This window comes from Serinus canaria, chromosome 2 (assembly GCF_022539315.1).
Source record: "Serinus canaria isolate serCan28SL12 chromosome 2, serCan2020, whole genome shotgun sequence".
NCBI lineage: Eukaryota > Metazoa > Chordata > Aves > Passeriformes > Fringillidae > Serinus > Serinus canaria.
In genome coordinates this window covers 27,336,767-27,359,587 of record NC_066315.1, presented here as the reverse complement: position 1 = coordinate 27,359,587, position 22,821 = coordinate 27,336,767, and the positions used below count along the sequence as shown (strand labels likewise).

Below are 22,821 nucleotides of genomic sequence, written 5' to 3'. Positions count from 1 at the left end.
ATAGCCAGGGCTACTGTTTATATTCTGTTAGCACTCACAGGCATCCTTCCAAAAACACAACATTGCAATGCTTTGTTGTGTTCTTTCTTTCTCAAGTTCCATCCTTTGTTTTTGGGGTTTTTTTGTCACAGGAGACTTGAAGTCTCTTTTAACTTTGTAAAATGGAAGTGTTTTCTTGTCATTACTGTATTTATTGTAGGTTGGGAAGCCTGAAACCTTTGTTTTTAGGTGTTGTTTTCTTTCAAATTCTTTCTTTCTAGATCAGTTCACTAAGATGTCTGGTTCCTTGATATTCCACTTGACCACCCCCACCTCACACCCCTCCTGTCAGTGTTTTCTCATCAGATCCATCTGAGAGGGAGTGTACACATTAACTGGGTCCATGCTGTAATGTGTGAGCAGATGAAGCTTGGAAGTCATATTGAACTAATCCTGTATTCCTTCTACTTTCCTAAAATTGTTTCACAGGAGTTTCATGTACACAGGGAATGATTTTGATGATAAAGGTTTAAACTGATGCTAATGAATACATCATTAAATTTATGATTTCCTTTCCAGTAGATCCTCTGTTATTGATAGGTATTGTACATGCACATATCATAGACTTACATAAAGCTTACCTAATTTATTGTTTGCCTTCAGCATTTTTCCAGGTTTAGCATATTTTTGAAAATACAAGGGAGCTAGAGCAAATCAATTTTCAATCTAATTTCAGTATATGTTTACTGCCTTTTCTGAATAACTACTTTGTATTCATGGATTATATTCTGATGATTTGTTTTATTTTTTGCAATGTGTGCAAACTTCAACTTTGCCAGTTAAATCTTATTTTATATTTTCCCAGTACTTATATATGACATTTTTCCTGTTATTCTCATGCTCTTGTTGTGTGACAGTTCTTCGGTTTGGTGTCTTCTCTAGGTTTTAGTATGCTCTTTGTTTTGGTTTGGTTTTACTTTGGTTGGTTTTTTTGCTGTTGTTTGGGTTTTTTAGTTTTGTTTTCTTTAAGAACAAACATAAAAGCTAGATGATGCCAAATCAACAAGGGCCTTCTGTAGTATCACAATAGTACCTCACCTGCTAGAAAATAAAAGTGCCTTGTAGCTTCCCATCAATCTGCATTTGGCTTTTCAAGCAGAACTTGACAGGACATATAATTCAAGCCTGCTTAGGTTATTTTTGTAAATTTTAACAGAGGCTCTTATTTTCCTACAGCAATGATTTTTCACTGGATTTTTCACTAATTTTTTTGACTGATCTAAAGTGTCATCAGGTTTTTCTTCTATGTTACCTGTTTTACTCCTAGTTCCTCTGGGTCTCCTATTTATTTTCCAAGTAAAATGTAATTGCAATTTTTCTAGGATATGATTTGGCCAATTAGCTTGTACTAGGAGGGAAAATAAGACCAACATTTAAGGGAAGATATTTCCAGTCTGGTATCCAACTTGAGCTTTTGTTGTCTTCTCACACTGTGAAATCCTGAAATGGGAAATGGAGATAATTGAACTTCTTCAGCTGTGACAACAACCTCTAAATCTGACAGGAGGGACAAACTGCATCCAAGCTGATGTTATTAATACATCATGAGATATGTTTTGTGATATATTCAAATAACACAAAAAACTCAAATAATGAGACTTTCAAAAGTTTTGTGTAAATATTACCATGTAAATTTACAAAGCCATGAATAGGTCGGTGTTGCAAGCCATGTTGTTTTGAGTGGAAGAAATGAGAAGACAGACCTGCTCTGCTGTGCCAAAAAATTCATTAGCTGGTTTTTTTGCAAGATGTTGCTTGCTTATCATCACAATTCAGAAAAGAAAAAGAAAACAGAGTCAGAAGAATAAATACTTCAGGGCTCTCTTTCCTGCACGGCACATCTCATGCTCAGAAGATTTAAGAAGAGTTAACTAACAGACTGTTTCACAGCCACCAAGGACCTAAAGGACAGATGGGACACAAGGGCCACCCTAATTTAGTATACCCATCTGAGAATTCTTGTGATAATTTTTGAAATTTTGGGTGCAGTTATAAAATCCCAAGTGCAAACAAGTTTCTCAAGAAGACAGGAGGGACTGTAAAAGAAAAGTCAAAATATAGTTAAATAACTGTATTGGTACTGCTAGGTTAGAGCTGTGGGAAGAAGAGGGCAGAAGTCCTTCTGCAGAGGGTCCTTAGCTTTCTGTAGCTTAACAGGGGCTTCAAAAAAAATCCCAAAGAAACAGTTTCAAGTAGAGTTAAGTTTCAGCTGCAGGGAGACAAGGTGGTTTGTTTTTTCCTTACTTTCTTTTTTATCTGTGTTATATATGCCAAATATTTTGATTTCAAATTTCAAAATATTTTGTTTTTCATTTAAGTTAAGTTTGTTGTTAAGAAAGTTTACACTATTCAGCAGCCATTTGAAATATTCTGCCATGGATATTTTCATCCATTCTAGTTCTGCAGAGTGTGGGCAAGAGCTTAAAGCTTCCAGGTGTCAGCAGGTGTGGGAGCATCAGCTAAAAGGGGTAACTGAGCTGCTCTTCACTTGTTTCCCTCAGTGGAAGACACATAAATTGCCCTTTCTCTGCTTCCTGGTTTTCAATTCTACATAGATAATTTTGTTGGAGAAATATATTAACTTATTTTGTTAATCAAATGTGAGAGGATTTTTTTCTCCACCAGAAAAGCTGCAGTTGTTTTTCATAGCTTTATCCTTGACACGAGTAGTGTACTAGAGCTTTGTGGATAATGGCATGTGTCTGCCAACAATCTGTTTCCACATATTTGTCAAAAAAATGAGATTCTCTTCATTGTTCCTTTAAATTGTACCTTGGAATTTTCATGACAAAAATAAAAAAAAAAAACCAAAAAAACAAAAGCAAGCCACTGCCACGCTTATGAACTAAACTATTTGCTCTTCAGTGTTCAGTTTTTCTCCACCATATATCAATTATGAATCATGACCCACATAAGCTGAGTGGTGGTTGTGTTTGTGTGTGCCTACTGAAGGCAAGCAGAGTAGCATGGCAGACAGATGCAGCATTTTTATATAGGTCGTATTACTCTGCTTAATTCATGTCCGTTTACTGTTAAGACCTTAGGCACAGTCAAGCAGTCAGGATAGTTTGTCTGCTGCCTTATTAGTGTGAGATTATTTCCCCCTTCAGCATTAATTAAATGAGATGCATTGATTTGTGCTGACTCTACAAAGCCCTCTGTGGCTACAAGGCTTATGTGGAGGATTAGAGAGGAATATCTGCATATCAGTGAATACTTTTGCAACAGCTGCTAGGAGTATCAATAGAAATGGAGGAATTTTTTATTTAATTGCTTATATGTGCAATAAAATAAAATCTTGTATGGTATAACAGAGTCTATATAGTCTGTCACAGCTTGCTTTATCCACTTTTATTAGGATTTTTAGATGTGGCTTTTTCACTCTCAATAGTCTAACCTGAAGCAATGCAAATTTATACAGAAAACAAAATCAGTGTTAAAATTTAATTGGGACTTTCTGTTGAATGTTTATTCAAAAGTAAATATATTTCCCCTTGGAAATTCTAATCTAGTATGGTAGTAAGCCTAAATTCTCAAATTGTTATTAAAACACTTTACTGTTTCATAGCCTATATATTTTCTCATATTTTTAAAAATATATATGTATATCTATCTCATGTGTTCTCTAGCAATATGTTACCTTTTGCCCTGCACCAGAAGTCCTGCCTTAGGCCTCTGAATTCTGGTACCTCTACATCTGTCTTGTCAACAGGATATCAGTCTTAAAGCAGTCATCCATCAATCCAAAGAGCTGCAGTTAGTTCACCAGAGGAAGAATTACTGATGCAGGAGATAGTTAAGCATGAACAATTGCTCTCAAATTTTGAGCCTTTGAAGGGTAATCCTGAAAAAAAAATGGAAAAAATCTTATAGTGTTCAAAATAACTTTCCATGGATCAACAGAAATATGAATAGTCTCTAGAAACACATATCTTCTGATGCAAATGAAATGCAAATAGTTGTGTATTTCTTTGTCCCAGAAGATGAGATCCATGAACTTTCTATATTCTGAAAAAAAAAATCTATGAGAACAACATAAACCATTTTTTTCTTTGAAACACAGCATGACATTTAGTCCTGAAAGTTGGAGCATAATTCTGTCAGTCCTAGGGACAAAAGAGTTCTGTAAAAATCTTGTGAGATGTTTATGTTTGCACCCTTCAACTGGAGTAGAAGGTCTGCTCCTACTATATGCAGTTTGTGGGGAAAAGTCTTGTATCCACCTACTTATCCTGCTTGGTCATTGGAGAAAGTGTGAAGTCCATTAAAGTCCTCCCTTATAAATTATCCATCTCGTCTGTTAATTACTTTGCTCTAGGAGTCCAGATTTTATAGCCAATTAGCAATGGGACAGTAAACTTTTCCCTTTTACTAATGAGTTCAGTTCATACTCCTAGTGGTTCAAAGCCATTTGTTTAATTGTGGTTCAGTAATCTTCAATGACAGAATAGCCATGCTCTCATTCATAGCAGACAACTGCCCACTTCCCAGCCTTATAGGAGCTGAAATAACTGAGAAACTACTGCCCTGGGATCAGACACGGGCCCTTAGACATAGGCAACTCTTTCCAACACTTCTCTGGACCATGCAGGGCTGTACCCTGTACCACAGCACACCACGGTCCCATCTCTCCAGCATCCCTCAGATGCTGTGAGGAGAAGGAAATGAGGCTGTGGAACACTTCAGTCAGGATGAGAAACAGCAGGCAAAAAGTGAACTGCTGATGTCCAGAGAACATATCTTCAGCCATTTAACTGTTTGGTTTCTATTTCATTGTCACTCCTTCATCTTCTCAGCTCTTCTTCATAGACATTTCACTGCTCTCATTCTTTCCTTCTCTCTATCATTACCTTGGCAATTACCTTGGTAATTTCTTGCTTCTTTGAACCTCAAAGTTCAGGTATGACTTTTGGTGCAATTATATTAACAACCAGTCTGTGTGATATAACTGGGTGACATTCCACCACAGAGATGTTTACCCACACTCTAGAAGCTTGTTTCTGTAATAAGGTAACACACACAGGGCTGGTCTAAGACAAGCAGCACCTTTCTAAAGGTGATTTGATCAAACTGAAAAGAATACTGAAAGCTTAAAAATGACTCCTTCACATCCTTTTCATGTCAGAAACTATGTATCTTCATCACCAGTCTCATTTGCATATAGTATTTCTGGTGACTTCATCTCAATATTTTTCTATATAACAACATTCTGTCTTCTCACTTGCTAAAATGTTTGCAGCGTGAACAGTTTACAAGTAAAATCATCTGAAATTTAACAAAAGCAACAGCAACAACAACCAAGTGTAAACTTTTCAAAGTTCCTTAACATCTGCTTTCTTGGGTTTGAGGGAGGATTGATGTGAATTTACAGAGATCATCCTTAATCACCCTAAAAGATATGCTGACTTCATACACAAAGAAAGGCATCTGAGGTGATGACAAGGCCAGAGAAGCTTTTCCTGAAAAGTACCATTTGCTAGGTAGTAAGTGGAGTGGAACAAGTAATTTTCAACAAGTAATTTATTTTTTTAATTCACTCTTCTCTCTTGACTAAAGTGCTATCTGTAAGCAATTTGAAGTGTGCTTCTTCCTCAGTTCTAAGGGTGTCCAGTAGAATAGCTAAATGTTAAATAGTCTGTTGAGCAAAATACTGAGGCCCCTGAGAGGAAATATATGCCAAGGGATAAATATGCCAAAAACTTTTTGATGTCAGATATAACAAGGTAATTTTCATTCTGCATACTGATGACATATGGAATACGAATCAGAGAGCACAGTGTTTGTATTTCTTCACTTTGTCCTCTATTTTGACTTGTGAGAACATTCTTTATTACATTTCACTCTCTGGCCAGAGAATGCCAGCATAAGCTCTTGAGAGGATTTTGTTCTGTTTGTGCCTCACCAAGATATTACTTTTGTCTGGATGTTTATTTCTTTTCTCCTCTTTTTTTGTTTCCATGTAGTGTCTCCTTACAATTCTCTTGACTGTATGTTCTGAGCCATTTATTTGGTAGGCTATGAAGTGCTTTCAAAATCCCAAAATACCATGGTATCCTGGAGAAGATTTTGGCAAAGACTGGGAAGATCCCTTTTGAGAGTTACTAAGACAATCTCAAAGGTCTATGGACCTTAAAATAAAGTCTTCCTGAAGCAGCCTGTAATTTAGGCTACATGCTTAAGGATGTACAATATATTTAAAACAACTTAAATTTGGGTTTTTCAGTCCTTAATTACCAGAGATAGAAATTTCACAAATGGTAAATGGCATAAATGTGTTATAGTAGAAAGATTTCTCCAGAAACACAATATTCAGAAGTTATGTTGAAAGTAAAAGCAGCAATTTCAGAATCACAAGAAATTTCATAGAGCAATGAAATCTTCACTTGGTTCTATTAGATAATAAATATCACTAAATATTTCTTGCTTGAAGAGAATTGTTTAACTTGCTTTGGTTATTTTCCATTTTCATTCAGTAGCTTCCTGATTGTGTGAGTACATGGTTTTGTCTAGCACCTGAGAGGACTTGTTGAAAGCTCATTTCTGGTGCAAGTACAGACTTTGGTATTTATGCAATCAAACTTCAGTGCAGGATGGAGCTCTGAGATAGGGTGCATCAGATTTCTAGGAGTCAGAGATGTCAGGTAAAGTGAAATGTAATCAATTTTGCATCTACTTCTGCAGGGAAATCTGTGTCAGCACCTCTTATATGCAGGGATGTGATCCTCAAAAATTTATTTTGTCTAGCACAGTGTCCCCTTCATGTACTTTCACTGAACTCGTTGCTCAAATAGCAACAGATATTTAATAAATATGCTTGTATTCAAGGTAATAGTATTCTAGTCATTTTAAGGAAGACACGTTTGGTGAGCAGTAGTTTCACAGTCCAGGATATTCTCTTTATATTTATTTAAATATTTAACACTTCTAAACAAAGTAAAACCATACAAAATTAAAACGTCATCTGAATTTGACCATAAAATACTATAAATGCTAATGTATGGGGGTTTTTAAAATATTTTCTTTATCTAAAACAAATTAACTATATCTAAACCAACAAATTAACTAGAAAGAGGTATACAGAATTGAAATCTAAGTGGTTTGATTCTTTACAGACCTTGAGATTGGTTGTTATTGGTTCCTTTTAGAAGAGACAGAACAACTTTACATAGAAGCACAGGTTAAAAACAATTCAACTCTGATGAAAAGATTGATCCCCTTCAAATTTAAAAAACTCTATATATCTGAAAAATAGTTGAAACATTTGAAGCCTAGTGAACCATGGTAATCTTTTGAGGATGATCTTAACCAAGTATGGCAAATTTTGCCGCTGTTTTTATTAAATATTTTAATTAAATATTTTAATACAAGTTTAAATACACCAAGGTTTTTAATCTGTAAAGTATTTGCTAATGGTAAATACTTTGCAGTTCTGACACAGGAAAGGGGAGAAGAGAGTTCAGGATATAGTTGTAGTAAACATGCAGTTAAGGCCAGCTTTTTATTTGATGTATTATAGCTTCTCCCTTAAATACTTGAATAAATTATACATATTGTAGACCTATGACATATGTTGCTTTTGAAAGAAAGACATTTTCACTTATTCAGTGAATTGAGGCCTCATGTTACTCCCTGCAGACCATGTCATTCCCCCTTCCAACCTCTCTGGACCAATGACAGAACCAAAACAAACATCTGCTTTTCCATTCAGTGCAATTATTCAGTGTGCTGCTGGGGGCAGATGGTTGTTAATCGGCAGATCATTAATGTGGCAGGCTACTCTCTCTTTCTAGCCTTAGAAAGGTCACAAGGTGTTAAGTTCCCTTGCTCCAGGCTGGCGAGATGCATTTCTTCTCAGTTGGATTTTTGATGTATAACTGCAATTGAATTACTTGTTACAGTTGTGGAGTATCCTTCAGTTAAACCTTTTTTTCCTTAAAAAAATTACACATATCATTTTACAGAGTAAGATTGATGCTGCCAAGAGATGGTCAATTACACTGTAGCTGTCAGAAAGTTGGAATGCTGAAATCTGGAGAGTGTGAATGCTAATCAGATGGGATGATGAGCAGTGAGGATGCTCAGCTGCTACTCCAACAGTCTCCAGCTATATGTGTCAATTTTCTGCAGAATTTAATTTATCCCTAATGATGAAGAGATCTCTCTATTCACACAGCCCTGTCAAGTCAAACTTTGGAGAATCTAAATGAAGCAGACGAGGGCTTCGGGGAGAAGTCACCAACTGACATGCTGAAGAGATTTCACTTTCTTTTCTATTCACCCAGGGTATATTGAGGAAGCCTGTATTATTCCCTGTCCCTCAGACTGCAAGCTCAGTGAGTGGTCCAACTGGTCTCGCTGTAGTAAATCCTGTGGCAGTGGGGTAAAGGTTCGGTCTAAATGGCTTCGTGAAAAACCCTACAACGGTGGAAGACCCTGCCCAAAGCTAGATCACATCAATCAGGTAATTTGATTTATATGTACATTATTGATATAGCTTTTCCCAAACTTCAAATAACTCTTTTATCTGTATTTTTTGTTGTAGAAAAACTGTATAACATAAGGAGCAGATGGAGGTAGAAGGAGTATGTGTTGGTTTAGAGTTCTTCAGGCAGTAAAGGATCTGTCTTAGTTGCTTCCTCAGCTGAAAGAATTTTGCATATTTTGTGAACTGCAGATTGCAGACAACAAAACATGCTTACATGCAGATTTTGAAGACTGTGTTTCCAAAGATTACTTACCTGAAGGGATCCTCCAAGAAAGATGGAGAGAAACTTTGTACAGAGCCATGTAGTGACAGGGCAAGGGGGAATGGCTTCAAACTGAGAGCAGATTTATATTATACATTAGGAAGAAATTCTTCACTCAGAGGGTGATGAGGCCCTGGAATGGGTTATGCAGAGAACTGGTGAATGCCTCATCCCTGGAAATGTTCCAGGCCTGATTGGATGGGGCTCTGAGCAAACTGCTCCAATGGAAGATCCCTGCTCATGGTAGGGGGCTTGGAACTAAATGATCTTTAATGTCCCTTCTAATCTTCTAGTATATGACAGGGGATAAAATGTCTCTTTACAGTTGCTCAAATTGGCAAGATTTTTAGTGTCACTCCCTGACCATCTTAGATCAGAAAGTAAAACTCTCAAACAGTCATTCCAGTGCCCCTTAGTGGGTTCTCCTCAAGCTGGAGCTTGACCTTCTTGGGTACGCTTGCCCTGGCAGTGCAGTTCAGTCACAAATGCAACTCCCAGCTGTCCCACAAACTGCACTTGCTATTGCAGTATGTCTGACCATACAGTCTGGATCTTCTTCAAGTGAAACCAAACCATAAAATGTGACCCAAGAGCACCCTGAGAGTGCTGGAAGGCTTGGACCTCTAACAAGCATTTAGTCTTTAAGAACAAGTTTAGCACTAGCCCAAGTTAAACCCTGAAGTCTCTTTCCTTGGAGAGTTTTAGAAAGGAAAAACATTTCTTGTCAATTAACTTATGCTCTTCAAAGTTGATTTATATTCATATTACTGTTGAATTTAATTTAGTCTGCAGAGGCATGTTAAACAACCACGTTTTTTTTCTGTAAATATTCAGAGATTTTTAAAAAAATGAGCTCTCAATTTACATTTGAATATAAATGCATGTACTTCATATTATCCTATTGACATTTTGCTAGAACAAAATGAAATGGCTTGTTGATCTAATTTTCTACTTTAGGGGATGTAATTAGTTCTAATTTCGAAAATCATAAGTGTTTAACCGCAGCTAATAAACCAAGTTTGTGATCTACTTTAACAAAACATGAACTAGAATGAGGGTTGCTGGATTTGGGTCAGCATGTAAATATGCTTTAAATTGGGAGGAACGTTTTTCAATAGGAGCAAATTATAGTCTATACAAAAGTCTTTTCCTTCTTTAATATTCATGTAGTACATAATAGGCTTGTATTTTTCTGCATCGAAGGTGATTTTCCGGGAGGTCTGTTCGCCACTTTTATGCAACACTATTGCCCTCTGCTGGTACTTTGACTCATTTGATTTGTGGTTACATGGTCTTTGACAAAAAATAGCTGATTCCAAATGTAATTATTGTAAAAATATAATTGAAATATAGTACTTTCATGAGAAAGAAATTCCACCGATAATGAAAGGATGTTGAAAAATATAGAGCCTGTATTTTTCATTTTTAAATACATTCCCTTTCAATTCAGATACATGCAGAGAAATGCACAGGTATTCCAATTCTTAATTAGTTATTTAAACTGAATATGATCCACCATTCAGCTGGAAAAGAACTGACTTTTCAGAGTCATCATTCAATAATCTTTTAATATAATGTGTATAAGTTACATATTTATTACTCAATAATGTAGCACTCTTTTTTGCATACATGTGACCCATAGTGGTAATATTGGATCTTTGGTGCCCACAAGTATGTGTACTGTGATTTACAGAGGAACTATGCTGTAAGATGCCATCTAGGAATTATGCACCTGGGCAAAGACTACAACGTGTTGTCTAGCCCAGGGAACGGGAGGTGGGAGGGAGGATGTTGGCAGTCTGCTAGTACAGACATAAAGGGCTGCTGCAAAGGAGGAGGAAATAATCCATTTTCCATGGCCATCATGGATAGGATAAAAGCAGTGGGCTTACACTGCTGCAAGCAGATTTGGGTTAAGCCTTGGGAAAACTTTCTAATAGTAAGGCTAGGGAAACACTGAAATAAAATCCTTAAGACCTTGTTAAGAAGTTGTTCAGTGTCTCTCGGGGCTGACATGTGTGCCTGTGATTTGAGGAAGGATGAGCACAGTGAAAGCTGGATGTGTCACTCAATGTCTTTCCTCCTGGCCGTGCATGCCAGGGTGGCTCCCAAACCACACTCCAACTGAATAAAGCTTGCTCAGTACTCACTTCAATAGGCTAAAAGACATCATAATTATAGTAATAATGGAGTCAGGTTTGATATGAAATCATGTCAATGGCCATAAGATGGTTTCAAATGAAGAGACTTACATGAGACTGTTAGAGAAATTAAGGACATCCATCTTTTCATTGATTACAAGTATTGTTTTTCCTCTTATCAGGAACAGGATGGGTATGCAATTCTTATACCACCAAACTGCTGTGGCCTGCAGTCATAGTTGCAAAAATGCCAGCGGAGAACACCACTCACATGTGAAATGCAGTATAAAGTCCTCCTCTGGCTTTCTGTCAGGATTTCCAAATTTTATGTTACTGCAAAAGCTGTTGAGTGTGTGGGGTTTATGTATTTCTTATGCTAACCAAGGTCAGACATACAGACATGTCCCTGAATTAAGGCTTTCCTATTCTCATTTTGGAAATCCTGGAGAAGAATTCTAAAGAAGAAATTTTCAAGAGTCCAGTACCTTCCCTAAGATGCATTTTCACCACACACCTTTATGCCTTTTATTGTTAATGTAGTTCAGAGAAGGCCCAAGTATGCTGACTATGCTGGTGGCCTTGTGCATGGGCTGATCAGCTGTATGGTGATAGGATATCAGACTACACATTTAGTGTCCAAGGCATTCTCTTTTCTGTGGTATTTTGTTGCAGGTTAACCCTCAAATATCAGCAATCTTTTTCTACACAAGAAGGGTTGTGAAAAGAAATCAAGAACTTTTTTTTTCTACACAAGAAGGCTGAAAAGAAATCAAGAACTTTTTTAAGACAAGTCTTGGATTTTTCATCAGTTTTGATTGTGCTGACTTGATACCTAGAATGATATGTCAAATTAGCCGGTTTAATTTCAAGGCAATGGGCTTTAAGTAATTTATGCATAATTAAGATATTCAATGAAGGATGCAGGAACTTCGGAAGGATGAGAATTGACAGTTCCATTTATTTGTTTGAATATATTGCACTTAATGCTGTCAGAAGAATTTCAATTGATAGAGAAGTCCAGTATCCTCCAAAAACATTGAGGATTTTCTCTTATCTAAGAGAGACTTGATTCCCTACTGTGTAAAAGTTTGATGCTCATTATAGGCAAAAAGGGAAAACAGTTCAATTGTCTAACCAGGAGACTAGGTAATATACAGTTTCTTTCCACCAGTTGTGATTTATAAAATTTATTTTCTTCCAAGGGCAAACTTTTTGCAAATTGCCTTATGATAGCAAAGGAGATCCAAGAGAAAAAAATAAAGCTCTTTTTCTTTGCAGAACTAACAGAATATTGTCTATAATAATATTGTATATTTTCTATAATAAAATTGTGCCTACATTTATTCTCTTTAAGTACTTATGCTTCACTCATACAATTCTAACTTTTTCTCTTTGCTTTTTTTTTCTTTTGGGTTCATGAAAATTCTTCAGGCACAGGTGAGTGTTTATAAAATAGAGATTTAAGTTCAACATCTGCTTCTCGCTCAGCATGTGCTGTCTGTCCCATTTTTTGTAATGTGTGTTTGAGTCAGTACATGGAACACTATGTAGAAATTGCTATGTGAGATGCCATTTAAAAATTTGCATTCCAATCTAAACATAATACTAATTCTGGTATACAAATACATTAGAGTGATTGTAGGCGTACACAATGAATAAATAAAATGAATCAATATATATTGGTATAATTACTCTTGAGGTCACCTCTCCTAAGTGATACAAAACCCCCACAATTAATAACTGGGATAGTAATATAATAGTGGGATGGAATCATAGAGAAGAGATGTGAAGGACAGAGCTAAAGTGCTAGCAGAGTGTTAACAGCATTTTTTAAAAAGCTATACTCATGAGCTAGCCTAGTTACAGACCTTATGTTAGTTCTGTTGATGTTTTTGGTGGAAATGGCACAGCATGGGCTTAGTGGCAGTGAAAACCAGAGAAGTTTTCTAGCAAGTATTTAATCTGTATTATTACTATAGTGTCTAAATCATCACATTCATATTTTTTATTCTTTCCAAGAGCAATAATGCTTTTTTCTGTATGATCACTTTTGCATGTTTCTTACTTGTGTGCACCAAAATTGACACTGGATGTGGATTCCAGGTGTATGAGGTAGTCCCCTGCCACAGTGACTGCAGCCAGTACATATGGGTAACTGAGCCCTGGAGTGTCTGCAAGGTGACCAACGTGGACTTAAAAGAGAATTGTGGAGAAGGTGTTCAAACAAGGAAAGTCAGGTAAGACAATATTGCTCCTCCTTCACTTTAATGAACCTTCACTTTCAGTTTTGGCTGTATTTTATTTGATGTAATTCTATGTAATGCCTAGGGTTGAGTCCAGAACTGGAGCCTGGCTGACAGAAATCAGAGTAGATTCGGGGAGTGCAATATGACTCTGTCTACTTGTTATGGATATAGACCTTGATTCCTAATTTAACCTTTTGGTAATTAAAAGGCATCTGTGTAAGTTAAGGATTAATACTAAGAATATAAAATTTTTTGAATTTTTAATAGTTTTGGATTTAAAGTTACCAGCTGAAGTATGCACAAGATATGTCTAAACAATAAGTGATCTGCATTATTCTGGTTTAGAGGTTAGCTAATGTCAAGCAAATCACCTGCCCAGGAAATCACTGATAGGTATTGTCTAAATTATGTGCATGCCTTTATGTTGCTGTCATCTGTGAAAACAAGGATTGTTTTTGACTCTTCAGCTTTTCTCGGGTATTCATAGATCAATAATGATTTCATTTATGTGCTGACAGAATGTTAAAATGCCTCAGAGTACTCTAGAGCACATACCATACGAAATCCATGGCAAGTGAAGTTGATGTGCAGTTCTTTTTTCCAGGTGCATGCTAAACACTGTGGATGGTCCTTCTGACACAGTAGAAGACTATCTGTGTGATCCTGAAGATATGCCACTTGGTGCTAGAAAATGCACCTTGCCATGTCCCGAGGACTGTGTTATGTCTGAATGGGGATCGTGGTCTCAGTGCTCTTTGGTAAGCAGTATATCAAAGTGCCACAATTATAGTTTTGGGAGGATACCTTAAAAGTGTATGTGAGATGTGTTTTGCAAAGATGCTGAACTGATAACACCTGTAAATATCGATATATAGTGTCATCTTTAGGGTTGTTTTGTGTTGGCTGCAAATGAAGTGTGACATTACTTTCCATTAAGCTAAATTCTTCCAGAACACAGACTGAAATGTGCCCAGTGGTCACTCTTCCCAGTGTGGGGTGCCTTCTATGTGATGGAATAGCTTTGGCACTGGCTTGTGAGTTTGTCTTTGAGCCTAGCTCTGAGCCTCTGCATAGCAGCACAGTCACTGAACTAAAAATGTCACTGGTACGAGTGATGAAGTCTGCAGATCAAGACTGAGTATAGAAAAGTAATTTTGGGTCTCCTCTTCCCTTCCTTCCTGACAAGAATTTAAAAAAGGAATGTAAAAAAAAAAAAAAAAAAAACAAAACCAAAAATTGTTTTGGGACCTCTGTCAGGCTTTGGTGCACTACATTATAACATTTGGAAAGTGAGCATCTCAATATCTTGTTAATGGGTGAAATAGTTCCAAAGTACTAATACTGAAATATGCATTGGTTAGGAGGATAGAATGGTGTTACCAAGTTAGGTTAAAGAAAATAATTTCTCTCACACATTAGCAGGAACCTGTTATTTATACTTGTGTTTTGGGAAGGGATTATTTAAAAGGTTGTTGTATTTCTGCATAAAGAGGTATTAGGGTGTCAAAATATTTAAGCTGTTTCCAATCTTACTTGCAAGCCATGCAATGGAAGTAGTGTCCGTGAAAGGTCAGCTGAATGCCTTAGACAACCAGATGATGGAAAGCCTTGTCCTGCTGCCACTGAGGCAGAAGCCTGCACTTTGAACAAGAACTGCTACCACTATGACTACAATGTGACAGGTATTTGTGTTATTATGCTTCTAGTGACAGCCTGGGACCACATCTTACAGCTCATTTCCATTCACCTTACAGGATGGATTTTTCTGCTTTCCATTCTTACCCAGATGCAGCTCTGGAACTTGTACTGAAAGCTGATTCAGGCTGTTTGATCCAGATAAAATATTAAATTAAGAGTTTGCCTGTGAAATGTGCACAATGTAACTCCAGGAAAAGTATTTCTCATATAATTTTGTGATTTACTCAAAATTCATAGAGACAAAACCAAATATGAACTTTTCAGGAAGGTACCATGACGCTGACTATTTTCAGTAAAGGTCACTGTTTCCAAAAATGTGTAGCAGCTGAGCTCTGTGAGCCTTTGCATGTGTAAAAGTTGCTTGTGAGGGTTATTTTAGGCCATCAGAATTAGGTGGGAGGCTGGATCATTGGGAATTCTATCTGAAAGTCTGCCATGCTAATGAATTCCTCCTTTGCAGACTGGAGCACGTGTCAGCTCAGCGAGAAGGCTGTCTGCGGCAGCGGTATCAAAACGCGGATGCTCGACTGCGTTCGCAGTGATGGCAAATCAGTTGACCTGAAATACTGTGAACAGGTGAGTGGGTACCTGTGAGAAAGCTCCCTTCTAATTGTGCTAATTAATACTGAGCCAACTGAGCTGTATGGCATCTTCACCAGATGTTTTGCAACACTCTTCATGGATTGTTAAGTACCTCTGAAATGAACCGAGCCATCAACTGATTTTTATACTATTTCCTTTGGTTACTTTTAAGTGCCTCTGTGAACATATGCTAATTATTATATCCTGGAGGAAATGACTTAGAAACAATAATTAATAAAGTAGAATAAAGGTAATAAATCTCAATCAGAATACTAATCATAATTCTAATTTGATACAACTTCTGCATGGAGTCTTGGACACCTGCCAGCATCAATCATGTACTCAATGTGTTGGAAAATATTTCTCACGTGTCGTTCTGCAGCTGGGCTGAATGTTAACTTCTTGTATCCAGCTGTGTGATGCAAAAAATACCCAAGCTAGTGTGAAAAAGCGTGCAGCATGAATGTAATATTAAGTAGGAGTTTTTAAGGAGAACTAGCTAGCAGAGAGGAGCACTTAAGTTTTGAAAGAGCTGTTTTGCAAAAGTTCAAACTTCCACTTAGACAGCATTGGTTTCCTGACATTTTGTGCATTGATCCTAGCCCTTTCAATTGCATGGAGTCTGTAGTATGAAAAAAATAATGAAAACAGCACCAGTGTTACTTTAAGGGCAATCCTACATGCATTTCTGATGGAAAGTAACTGCACTTGTTTCAACTGCCATTCCCCCACCACCATGGCATCAGAAATAAAATAACTGACAAAGGGGGAAAGGCCCCCACAGCAGTTTTGGCACCAAGCTTTTCTGCAGAACCCTTCTGGCTACAGGCTGCTCTCAGGATGTGCCCATAGAAAAGAGTCTCAACAGAAGTGGAGGGAGTCAGGAAACTCATCATTTCTTTTGGACTATAATTTTGTAATGGTATATCTGACCTACTTAAACTTCTCCTATCTCCTCTGACATCCTGGATTCTTGAATCAACAAAGGCAGAGAGTTTCAGCTGAGACTAACTTCTGTCCCATGTTCCTCCTTCTCTCATGGTTCTTGGGTTTCTAACAAAATTTAATAATTTCACAGAATCATAAAATGGTTGGGGTTGGAAGAGTTCTTAAAGATCATCACCCTAAAGAATAAAATCCCTTCTGTGGGCAGGGTCACCTTTCACTCTAGCAGTTTGCTGAAAGTTTCCTCCACCTGGTCTTGTGAACACTTCCAGGAATGGGACAGCCACAAAAATTAGGTCTCGAGAAAAAGCTCAGAGTATGACTACCCTAAGTCATACCAGCAAGTTGCTGTGAAGTTAATAAGGCAGGGCATTAATGCTTTTTAAAATGTTTTAATGTGTTAGAAAAGAGAAGGAAATGTCTGTTGTTTCTAAGAGGTTGCAATATTGATTAATTAATACCAAGACAGGATGTAAAATATCCATCCAAATAAATATTTCAATAGAAAGAAATATGATTTATTTGATTTTATGTATTTCTTTTACTATAAAACCAAGAAATTCCTCCTGTCAAGCAAAGATTTAAAACCACATTTAGAACTGATTACATTTTACACTGAAATCTCATTTTAGAAAACCTCTGGAGTTTTCCTGAATTTAAGAAATGAAATTTTATTATTCAAAAGAATAATGAGGGCAAGAATATAATATCTCAAGAGCTACTTGCTGTAAATAACTGGCCAACAGGCATCACTGCAGTGATGTCCTGGCTTTATCAACAGATCATCTTGAGATATATCTTGTAGAAAGCTCTGATCCACTCCCTAGTCACACACTTAAGACTCTTTGTTGAATTATGGATGTGTAAGCAGTGGTCCAACAAGGTCAAAGGCTGATCCAATAACTGAGGAGTAAAACCTGTTAACCTGATTAACAGGAAAGCCAAGCTGTTCAGATCTTAACAGACCCTTCACTCTAAAGATGTGAAAGCCAATTCTGTGACCTTGCAGGTCATGAGAGCAGAGTATTCAAGAAATTATCAAAATGTGAATACATACTATACACTTCTTGCAAATGATCATTCAGGGTGGGGGTTTCTGCTGTGTTTTTGCGTTATAAGTGCTGTGGAGAAATATTAGGTTAAGTTCCAAATCAGGTGCATGTGGTTAGAAAAGTTGATGAATAGGAGAAATATTAAGTAATTTTGTAATGACCTAGCTAATTCATTTTCTCTGGGCTATCATAAAATTTGGTACTAGAAGTATGAGTAAAGATTTGCTTAATTTATGTGTAGGTACATTTACTGAATTATGTTTCTTATTATTATATGCAAAGGAGAGAGCTCTTAATAGATAAACCTACACTGATCCCTAAGAAATTAAGACTCATTATTGCAGTGAGTTTCTATATAATATATAGTTCAAGAAAGCAATAAAGCTATATATAAAAGAACTCCTCATGCTGAATTTCTTCTATAACCATCTCCAGGTCTGAGCATCAGCAGAGTTAAATGCTGACATTCCATCTGAACCCCTGTGTTCTGATTTCCTTATGTGTCCATATGATGTTGTGTTTATTTGAGTTGATCAGCTAAAGAAGGTAGCCAGTCATCTGATTATTGCCAAGATAAAACAATTTACAAAGCCTATTTCCAAGTCCTGGTTATGTTAATGTAGTTCTCTTCAAACTCTCAAAGCATAGTAATACTGGATTACTTGGTTTCTATTTATCACAAGAACTTGACTTCCCTTTGTTTGAATATTTAAAAAACAAATCACCTAAAGCAAGCTGATCCTGTTCATATTCCTTTTTATAGACTAATTTGCATTCATTTACCATTAATTAAAGATGAGAAAAGCCTAGAAACCAGCAGTTGTGCCTGCATTAAAGCTGGCTTTGCTGGTTTATTGGTGAGTAGTCTGCTTGTCAGATTACATGATTAACCTCCAGCAGCAGGGTTTAATCTTTGGTGCCAAACATTCCCATAAATGAGAACAGATACTTCTTGTGGGTCACAGGATTTAAGGAGCATGCTGGTGTGGCAGCCTGCTGCCCCTGGCAGCAGCCCCTGGCTGTGTGACCAGGAGCACAGAGTGCACAGGGGGAGCTTTCAGTACTTGACGTTGTTGAGTCAGAAACCACAGCTCATCCAGAACAAAAGCTTTAGGGTCATGGAGCTAATGAACACTTTTTCAAATATTTTCTAAGCTCTTCAAGTTGAATTGTGATTCATCAGTTCAAGGAAGGAGAAGGACAAGAGGGAATAATATTGAACTGCAACCTGTCAGTCGTTCCCCAGATCTATTTAAGCAGCACTTCAGTATCTAAGACATGCAAATAGGAGGTCACTGTGGGTAATCTGGCCTTCAGCTTTCTCCTCTTCACTGTTAATATCTTTCTTGGGCTTTTCCCTCTTGAGCTGCTAAAGTCCAGCTGAGAAAACCAGTCTTGAAAGAGAGCAGTCATGTTTCTATAATTGGCAGGAATCAATTCAGCAGACTTTAAAGCCTTTGCTCAGAAGGTTTGACCCAAATATGGACTTCAAAGAGGGTTCTCTAGCTTCCTAATCATCCAAATTCCAGATTATCCAAAGGTTTCAGGTTGTCTGTGTGTGATAACTGTATAATCAAGGCTATACTGAACCACCACAAAAAGCCAAGAACTCATTCTTTGATGTATAAAAGCAAACAGAGGTCTAAACCCTCATCTGTCTCAATAAATGGTACTGCAAATGCAAATTTAAAACTTGGTGAGTCTATCAGGAGGAGATATTTTCAGTACTTATGGCAGTTTACTTATGGAGGGCATGTTAATGTTGTGCCTAATTATTGCTCCATGCTTGTGTTTAGTAGGGAAGAGTGGGTTTATCTCCTTTTTAAGGTCTTAAATGCTGGTTTTATATAATTATCTTTTCCAGTCATTAAAATTAATAGGTTTTGAAATCTCTAGTTTGCTTTTTTTTTATTTTCATAAACTAGGTGGTGATTTTTTTCTAATTAAAGATATTCACAACTGCCTAGGATTCTGAAATGCCTCAATGAACAGCAAGGTCTGCTGGTGAGGTCCAGTGAAGAGAACAGTCTTTTCTGTAGATCTGTTCATGTTGGCAGGACTGATTTTCTTTCATACTTTAGATCATACACCCTATGAGTGTATGATACTTCCTGACCTACCCTTTTCGCTCAGCTGTGCAGGATTCAGGTGTTATTATGCTAATATTTTTGCCATCAGTCACATTTCATCTTGCATCATGTATTCTCATATGTGTTAGTGAGAATATCTCTTTCCTTGCATGGATGGGGAAAATCTGGAGAGTTATAAGAACATAGAAATGGCTGTCCAGGATCAGACCAAAGGAGCATGTAGTTCTTGTGCCATGTCCTGAGCATTATTATAAAACTCTTCCTTCCCCAGAGCAGGATGTTAGGCTGAATCATACCCCCAGAAAAACAGAGAACAGAATATATTTTTGGGAAAACTTGAGTCTTGAGATAAATTTCTCTGTCCCCTTCTCTCAGACTCCTCCAGCAACTGGAGCTTTTACTTTATGGATGTTAGAGGATTCTGGGTTTTTTGCAAAGTTTTTCAGAAAAAAATGCAAATATGTATATTTTTTGGAAAAATCATTGTCAGTGTCATGTCAATATCTTTGTATGAACAGCATGATAGAATAGAATAGAATAGAATAGAATAGAATAGAATAGAATAGAATAGAATAGAATAGAATAGAATTAGTAAGTTATGAGTAAGAAGCACAGACATACAAGAGTTTCCACCTACTCCTTTCATAGCTTCCACCTGTTTTCAACTCCTGAACTACATTTGCCTGTGTGTTTAAACCTTCAGATTTCTCTTCCATTAACTTGTTCAGTCTCTCTTGAGCTCCTGTAAACTTTCAGCATCTGCAACATCTTTTGAATATCTAGTACATGTTAATCCTCCTCTTTTTGCTAGGTTTGAACTTGGCTTCTAGTCTCACTTCAATTCACTTATTAAGAGCTGTTCAGTATTTTTGCATTCCTCTTTCAAAATACTTCATAAATTATTTTGGCCTTCACCTGTTGCAAAAAGTAATAGTGTAGAGATTTAGCCTCATTATAGGTTCTAGTTTAGAAAATGATTCTTGAAAATGGGATTTATGCATGTATATGAAAATCAGTATATGCATTAGGACTGTCTTGAAGTGAGAATTTTAAATGTCTTAGTAACTTTACTTTTTTACCATGCACTGGTGATACAGGCCTGGAGTTTTGTGCTAACCATTCAACATTTTCTTTCAGCTTGGTTTGGAAAAGACATGGCAAATGAATATGTCCTGCGTGGTGGAATGTCCTGTGAACTGTCAGCTCTCTGACTGGTCTGCTTGGTCTGAGTGCTCTCAAACATGTGGCCTTACAGGTCAGGACATACCTTTGGCATATTTTAAAGACTAAGACTTTCTCTTTCAGTTTATACAAGTATTTGAAATAGAAACTGTATCTCAGTGAAGCTGGGTAGCATATCATGGCTGAAGAGGAGATAATGGTTGGATAAGGCTATTGCATTTTAATTGTCTTTGGGCCTGAGTGAAGAATCCTCCATTTTCTGCAAAATCTGCATGTAGTGTTTCCCACACAGACAGTGGCAGAAAGTTTTAAGTTCTTGTTTGCTGGAATCAAACAATTGTAGGACACATGTTTCTGTGTTAACTGAGGGAAGAACACAGCATGCTGGCCTCTTCTAGCAGCAAGCCCCAGATGAGGAGCTGGAGTCTCCACTGAAATGTACAAACATGTTGTCACATTCATAAAGAATATTCTTCTTTGGGCTTCTGAACTAGGAAATTACTGCTTTTGTTTGCTGTTACAGTAGCAATCCTAATCAGGCATCCTCCTGCACTTCTTACACTGCAAACAAGTGACAGAATATAAAGTGTCTGACTTGGAAAATATGAATCCACATAACAGACAAGAGCCAACAGATCAGCTTCATAATTCAATTTGTCAAATCTGGAAAAAAATGCTTTATTCAAACACAATACTTTTCAGCAAAATAGAACCATCTTGAGGAATAAATCAGTCTAAGCACTTTGTTGTTAGTTATATTGTTGGTTTTTGTTACAGGAAAAATGATCAGAAGAAGGACTATAAATCAGCCATTTCAGGGTGATGGGAGACCTTGTCCTTCCCAGATGGAGCAATTCAAGCCCTGTCCAGTCAAACCTTGTTATCGATGGCAATATGGTCAATGGTCTACATGCAAAGTAGAGGTAAAAGCCATGTGGGACTTGGAAGTTGTGGAAAGTGTGGAGTGAGGCATATATGTGATATGCCTGGATACTTCCTTAGTAATTCTTTAAACAATTTGCTTCCACTTCTCTTACACAAAAAATAAGTTTGGTTTTTTCCTTAGATTTCATATTTATCAATAGATGCAACAGTGTCTTACAGATATTCAGAGTATAAATGTAAACTTTGGTACCTGAGCAGCATCTTTACTAATTGTAAAAGAATATCAGCAGAAATATATTCACATATTAGAAAAGATCTTCACTTGACTGCAATACTGCTCTGGTTGTAATTCAAAAGCATAATTAGCTCTGTAATTTAATTTACCAGTGACCAGAAATTTTGGGTTGGGTTTTTTTTTTTGTTTCAGAGGTAATGAACCATGTCTTCTCCTTTTTGTCTTCTTTTTTCTCCTTATTGGAATGAATAAGTAGTTAAGCAAAACTAATAGGGGATAGAGTGACATGTAACTGAGATCTAGTCTTTTGGCCCTTTCTTCTGTTCAGTTATAATCACGATATGTTCTCCTTCTGTAGGATGCTCAATGTGGAGAGGGAACACGAGTGAGGAACATCTCCTGTGTGGTTTATGATGGATCCATTGAAGATGTTGGCAAAGTAGTAGATGAGGAATTCTGTGGCGAAATAGAGCCTATTATAGATGGTGACAAGAAGATAATACTTGAGGAAACCTGCACTTTCCCTTGTCCAGGTAACAAAGCTGTTCAAATAGATGTTGCATCTCAACATTGCTTGGGTGTCATTATAGCTATTAGAGCCTAGGCAATTAAATCTTTTTCATCTGCTTTACTGATTGGATTCATCTAACAATTGAACAACAGAGTTACTTTTTAGGAGTGGCTTCATGATAATCAATCAATTAGAAAAAAATACTAGATTATAAATTTATAAAAGACATTATCTCTCTGTCACAGATTATATCTAAGACATATATATTTTTTCACAAAATCCTTTGAAATAAAACCTGTATTCAACTGTATAATAAAGGGTGTTGGTTTACAGATAAATATTAGTGTTAAGTCTGTAGACTATGTAACAGCTTTATTAATACTTTTACCAGGGACTAAAAACTTGATGCCTTTTATAGGTGCCTAAGGAAGATAAGATCTCTTATTTTTTTTCTTTAGAGGTTTCATT

The 22,821-nt window shown here is 36.8% G+C and overlaps 1 protein-coding gene across 1 annotated transcript in view; it reads left to right on the top strand.

Annotated features, from left to right (window-relative positions):
• The window catches only part of THSD7A (thrombospondin type 1 domain containing 7A), a 189,075-nt gene that overhangs the window by 150,655 nt on the left and 15,599 nt on the right, over nucleotides 1-22,821 (top strand). Inside the window, exons 15-23 of the mRNA XM_050971430.1 lie at nucleotides 8,322-8,500; nucleotides 11,478-11,483; nucleotides 13,031-13,164; nucleotides 13,778-13,931; nucleotides 14,714-14,855; nucleotides 15,332-15,447; nucleotides 20,678-20,795; nucleotides 21,500-21,645; nucleotides 22,201-22,375. Of these exons, the coding sequence (XP_050827387.1) occupies nucleotides 8,322-8,500; nucleotides 11,478-11,483; nucleotides 13,031-13,164; nucleotides 13,778-13,931; nucleotides 14,714-14,855; nucleotides 15,332-15,447; nucleotides 20,678-20,795; nucleotides 21,500-21,645; nucleotides 22,201-22,375 (1,170 nt within the window). The remainder of the gene's footprint in view (nucleotides 1-8,321; nucleotides 8,501-11,477; nucleotides 11,484-13,030; nucleotides 13,165-13,777; nucleotides 13,932-14,713; nucleotides 14,856-15,331; nucleotides 15,448-20,677; nucleotides 20,796-21,499; nucleotides 21,646-22,200; nucleotides 22,376-22,821) is intronic.